At 43.5% G+C, this 5,633-nt stretch overlaps 1 protein-coding gene across 1 annotated transcript; it reads right to left on the bottom strand.

Moving 5' to 3' along the window:
• Positions 1–2,698: 2,698 nt before the first annotated feature.
• Positions 2,699–4,877, bottom strand: LOC147903502 (pre-mRNA-splicing factor). Its single transcript, XM_087399468.1, has 2 exons — positions 4,428–4,877; positions 2,699–4,292 (listed from the first exon to the last, which is right to left on the bottom strand). Exons 1-2 carry the CDS (start codon positions 4,766–4,768, stop codon positions 3,014–3,016), a joined length of 1,620 nt encoding a protein of 539 aa, XP_087255594.1. The 5' UTR covers positions 4,769–4,877; the 3' UTR covers positions 2,699–3,013.
• Between the last annotated feature and the right edge of the window lie 756 nt (positions 4,878–5,633).

A 5,633-nucleotide genomic window follows, 5' to 3' on the forward strand; every position in this document is an offset into this window, starting at 1 on the left:
CTCCTCATTTGGGGGCTCACAAATGGAAAGGCGACCATCTATACTCCCAACATTAACACTATGGATGCCAAGTGGGTGCATTAGATATATTTGAAGGATTCTCTTTATTTGATTCAGCTGTACGATGAGGCCTTACAGTTATAAGTATGCCCGATTAGCTCCCCTATCGCAGTTTAACTGATTTTCAGTAACGAAGGGAATTTAAAATCCTGGTATTTATATTGGATTTTCCCTGCAATACATGCAAATTGGTGACCACTGACAATATTTGTTATTCGAGAGCGTGCACACTGAGTTTTTTTTTTTGGTGTGCAAAGAACTAATTCCTCAGAGTTACAATTGTGATCTTCTTGCAGGAGTCCAATTCACTCCCTATATCACCAAAATAGCTCCAGCAAGGGGCTCAGGATCAGCTCTATCTTCCCCAATCTCAATTGTTGATAGATCATCACCCTCTTATTGGCAACATTGACAGTTTAAGTCCTGCTTGCTCTAAAAACCCTGTTCTAGATTTGCTATTTGCCCTAGAGAGCTCTTGGCTAGTTCTTTCTCAATGTTTTGCTTTCTGGTACCCATCCTAACCTATTCCCTCCCTATGTGGGATTATGAAGCGGGTTGCTGAGATATGTTGGTGTGGATTCCAGCTTCAATGTAGACTATACTTGGGAGCATGTAGAATAGCTTTGCTTTTGTATATTTTCGGTTCTAATCTGTTCTAACCTTGTATGGAATCTATTTTTCACCAGTTTGTGGAAGAAAGTTTGTCAGCAATAGAAAGTAGTAGTCATGTCATATAATCTGAGAGAGGATGCACATAACAGAATGCCAGAGTTGCTGATAGGACAGTATGGCTTTTGCGATATACTTATGACAAAAAGCTCTGACATATTCTTTAGCATATTTTTAATTCTCAAAACACAGACTGCAGTGCAGTCGTCAAGTATATATATATAATGAATTCAGGAACATACCCAGACTCATCCTCTAAAAATACAACAAATAGTGCTGTTTCAATCTCGTGGTAATCATCATGCATAGCAGGGACTAGCTCCTATGGCATCCCCACCGACATCATCAGCACCCAACGACCACAGTATAAACAAATGCTCTCACACATACATATCAACACACCTACACACACTTGAGCATCCATTCATACAAAAGTCTTTGTACCGAGTTTCTGTCAGCACTCCGTGACAAGGCTAGCACAAAAGGACAAGCTTCAAAAAGCAGTCCACATTCTCTTCATTTAAGCTACAACTGCTTGTGAAGACTATAGGATTTCTTTTAAGCGAGCATTTCTAAGTAAAAGATGCTTAGAAAAGAAAGTTGATAGAGCAATGCAATGCTGAAGATAGAAAGAAATTATCACCATGGTTGCCAGAAACGGCCGTTTCTTGGCAAGAAATGGAAACGGCGAAACGGAATTTTAAACCTAGACCCTTAAAATCGCGATTTCGCCACCTCCCGCCCATTGCACTCCTTCTGTGCATCCTTGCTGCTCTCTCCACCTTCTCTAAGCTCTCTCCATCCCTCCATCGTTTACTCTTGCACTCTCCATCCCGTTTTCCTCAGACCTCCATCCTTCTCTCTCCATCCTCTTCATCCTTCTCTCCATCTTCTCCATCCTTCTTCTCTCCATCCTCTCTTACCTGTAACCTCTCCATCCTCCTCTCCATCCTCCTTCACTTCTACCTCTGATCCTCCAGGCTCCTTCCACCTCTCCATCCTCTTTTACCTTTGAGCTCTCCATCCTCCTTCTACCTCTCCATCCTTCTCACTTGTGACCTCTCCATCCTCCTCCTCACCTCTCCATCCTCCTCAATGCCGAGAGATGCTTATTGGGTCCATGTCTCCCTCCTGATGTTGATGATTCTTCTTCAAACAGTGACATAGATGCCTCAAGCTCATCTGAGTAGGCAGAGGATGACGATGACGAGGAGTCCATGGATGATGCAGATGATCAGTAGTGATGTACCTTGGTCCTTGTCACTTGACTACGACTATACAGACTACAGTGCTAGCCTACTCCTAGTCATGACACTTCAAATGCATCATGCATGCAGCCTGCAGGCTGCAACATGATGCATCTTGATTCCTAGACTATGTTATTTCTTTTTTTATGATAGTAGATACAATACTTACTATTGAGTATACTTTGGACCTTGGTGCCAGGTGGCAACTGCTTTTTTTTATATCATCCATGGGTGCTTTTATTTTGAGTCTTACATGACTCATGAGTCATGATCATGGAATGTGTAATAAAGGACCTCAACCCAGGGTGTTCTCTCTCAGCTCGTGACTTCCAACACAGGAACAATTTAACATTGAGTTGATATGGTCATCACCCAATAAAATTGGACTGGACACAAACGATTGTCTTAGAAAGTATAGAACAGAAATGAAAGTATAACTTTGTGACAAATTTGTCCAGCTGTTCTCAAAAAAGCGTGAAACCCTTACATGTGAATGCTTTAAACTTGTTTTGACAAATCTCACTCAAACAGCGTGAAACCAAGTACCTAACAAACAGCAACGCAGCCCAATGCCCGTACTTCATTGAACTCAAAAGAGCAGCCTTCAAAAATACAACAATTCATAGACATCTGTGTTTTCCTTAGAATCTCATGATAAGACCTCTCTATTTACAACAGCTATAATCATGTAAATCCATGTGTTCTACTGCTAGAGACTAAAGTTCAGAAATGTAGAATATATTAAACTCCACAAGATTTGCACACACTGGTTGGATACCAGCATCAAAACAAACTTTTTTTCCTATTTATTGTCTGCCAGCTGGTTTCTACCAGCCCCTTGTTCCAATCACCTTGCAGCTCTGTAGTGATAAAAGTGCTTTAAGATGGGACGTGTTCCTTGAGAGTTGTCTCTCACATCTGCAACCTCACCTCCTGTCAAAATACAAGTTCTCCTTGGGAATGTGCTTTGCTTCTTTTTTCAATCTAAATGCTCCTGTTTTCCAACCAGAGCTCCTTTGCTCCTTAGATCTCGTCCCCTATTCATAGTCATAGGTTTTTCGGCTGCCTCTCTCTCTCTTCTCCCTATCTCCACGGTGATGGTTTGTTGACTCCTTTGCTCTATGTTCCTTAAAATCTTCATCATCAGATGAATAAACTCTTTTTTCATCTTTCCCCTCTCTCTTGTCAAGATCATGCTCTGATCTGCTGTAGCGTTCATTTGATTTCTTTCTTCTCTTGGCTTCGTGCTCATCACTGTGCCTCTCCTCATCACTGCTCTCCTTTTCAAAAAACTTCTCATCCCGAGAGGAATGTTTGCTATGGTTTCTATCATTCTTGTCCCCTTGACTGCGTACCCTTTCCAAGTCATCGAACTCATCTTTCTGCGATTTCCTTTTTCTTTCTGAAGTGAGACTCACACGCTCATCAAAGCCAAAATCTTCCTTCTCTATGCCTTTCCTGTAGTGCGACCTACCTCTCCCTGTCCGGTCTTCTTCGGTCTTCTGTGATTTCTTTCTGTGCCCTTCATCTCCACTGTCATCAGAATGAGAACGTTTCCTGCCCTGACTATCCCACTTTTGTTTCTGTTTATCGTCACCTTCAACAAGTTTTGAATGCCTGTCCCGTCTTGAATGCTGCCTGTCTTGCTCAAGTTCCAGTTCTTCTCTCACGTTGGACTCTCGTTCAGAATCTCTACCATACCGATCCCTTCTAGACCCATGATTGTCCCTATCTTTTGCATGCTCTCCTCTCCTCCTTGCATCTCTTTCAGACTCCTTCGTCACTCCTTTTCGATCTGATCTGCTGTCCCTATAATCCTCTTGCTTTCTTGTCAATTCTCTCTTCTCCTTCTCCCTGCTGTCCCTGTCTTTCTTCCTGTCGTCCCTCTCTTTTTCTTGTTTCTTTTCCAATTCCCGCCTTTCAATCTCCCTGTGCAGACGTTCTTCCTCTCTCCGCCTCTCCTCCTCTTTCCTTCTTTTCTCTGCTTTTAACTCCTCTGCCCTTTTACGCTCTGCCTGCTTGGCCAGCTCCTCCCGCTCTCTTTCCTCTCGCTGCTTCTGCTTCCGCTCTTCTTTCTCTTTCTTCTTTCTCTCTTTCTCCTGCTGCTCCATTTCTCGTTCCAACTCCAGTTGTTTCTGCTGTTTCTCCCTCTCTTTCTCTTCGCGGGCTAATATCCTTTCCTGCTTCCGCTGTTCTTGTAACTCTCTATCGAAAGCCTCTCCTTCTTTAACATCGCCCAGGGAAAGGGCAGCTTTCATTACCTCCATTTGTCTTTCCTTCTTGGCAGCAATCTGGTGCGTGTGAGTCTCGGAAACCCTGGGAACAATCGCCAAAGTTAAAAAATAGTCAGATCGTTGCTGTGGGCATTATTACACAAAACAATGGGAAAAAGAGCAGAAAACCCCTACCCTGCGACTGTTCTAAAAAAGGGAAACAGAGAGAACAGAATACTTGACCGAACTGTCGAGGTGTGCGCTTTGATCTTCACCATCGGCCGCGGCCTCTAAAATCTTGCGCGCCTCCTCGACCTTCTCGAGAATCTCGTCATCGGGGTAACCCTGCTCGACGAGAGTATCCTCGAGCAAAGTCAACTGCAACTCGATTTGCCGCTTGCGGTCGTGCTCCAAGATCTCCTTGTTAGCTTTACGGGAGACACCACCAGTGCCCTGGCCGTTCTGGAACTCTTTCTGCTCGACGCGAGCAGGGCGAGGTCTGACGAAGAATTTGTTGGTCTGGATATAGCCATTGGTGCCAGATCCACGAGGGGTTTGCAGGCCGATACCATTATACATGGCGGAAGAAGAAGAAGAAGAAGAAGATGAAGCAAGCAAGCAAGCAAGCACAAAAAAACTACAAACACAAAAACAACGAAAAGGTTACAAATGCCTGCAGATGGGGTTCAAACTTTTTTTTTGGGGATTAATTCCAAGCTTTATTTTTTCCCCGCCTCGTCAGTCACGCAACCCCTTTCACTTCCTGTAGGCCATTTCTCGGGGTCAGTCAATCGGTCAACCAAGCAACCCCTTGCACTTCGTGTAGGCCATTTCTCGGCCGGTCACTCAGTCAGTCAGGCAACCCCTTTCGCTTCCTATCTGGCTATCAGTCAGTCAACCAACCCCTTTCGTTTCTTGTCTGCTATCAGTCAGGCAACCCCTTTCACTTCCTGTAGGAGCTTTGTGAGCCTTGCCTCTTGGACGTGCATCTTCTCCCTGTCAACGTGTTGGTTACTCTACGAATCTTAGGGTGTAGGCTGAATCTTGTGAAGATCTCGAGACTCGTAGTCTCACCTGAATAGCTTGATTGTTGCTCCCTCACATGCTCCCATTTTAGGGTGTTGGTAACTCTACGAATTTTAGGGTGTAGGCTGAATCTTGTGAAGATCTCGCGACTAGTAGTCTCACCTGAATGGCTTGATTGTTGCTCCCTCACATGCTCCCGTTCTTCTCGACAAATCACAAAACTTGGGGTTTCAAATTTCGAAGGTTTTTCTTAAAGAGAATTTTACAAACTTTTTAGCTAAAATATAACTACACTCCTAAATTTTTGCACATTTTACAAAAATCCCCAAAAAAAAAATACATTTGAAAATGAAAATATTGTAAGTTCATTATATATACTTTATAGGTTTTTTTGTGAAGACTGGCACCCACCACACAG

This window comes from Dipteris shenzhenensis, chromosome 3 (genome assembly GCF_047967505.1).
Source record: "Dipteris shenzhenensis isolate YYH24624 ecotype China chromosome 3, Dip_SZ_1.0, whole genome shotgun sequence".
Classification (NCBI taxonomy): domain Eukaryota; kingdom Viridiplantae; phylum Streptophyta; class Polypodiopsida; order Gleicheniales; family Dipteridaceae; genus Dipteris; species Dipteris shenzhenensis.

What these genes read in the sequence shown, in the direction of transcription:
- LOC147903502 (XM_087399468.1), bottom strand. Translation starts at nt 4,768, where the DNA reads ATGTATAATGGTATCGGCCTGCAAACCCCTCGTGGATCTGGCACCAAT. An exon ending in CACCTCGACAGTTCGGTCAA is followed by an intron (nt 4,293 to 4,427) that starts GTATTCTGTTCT and finishes GATTGTTCCCAG; the next exon opens with GGTTTCCGAGACTCACACGC.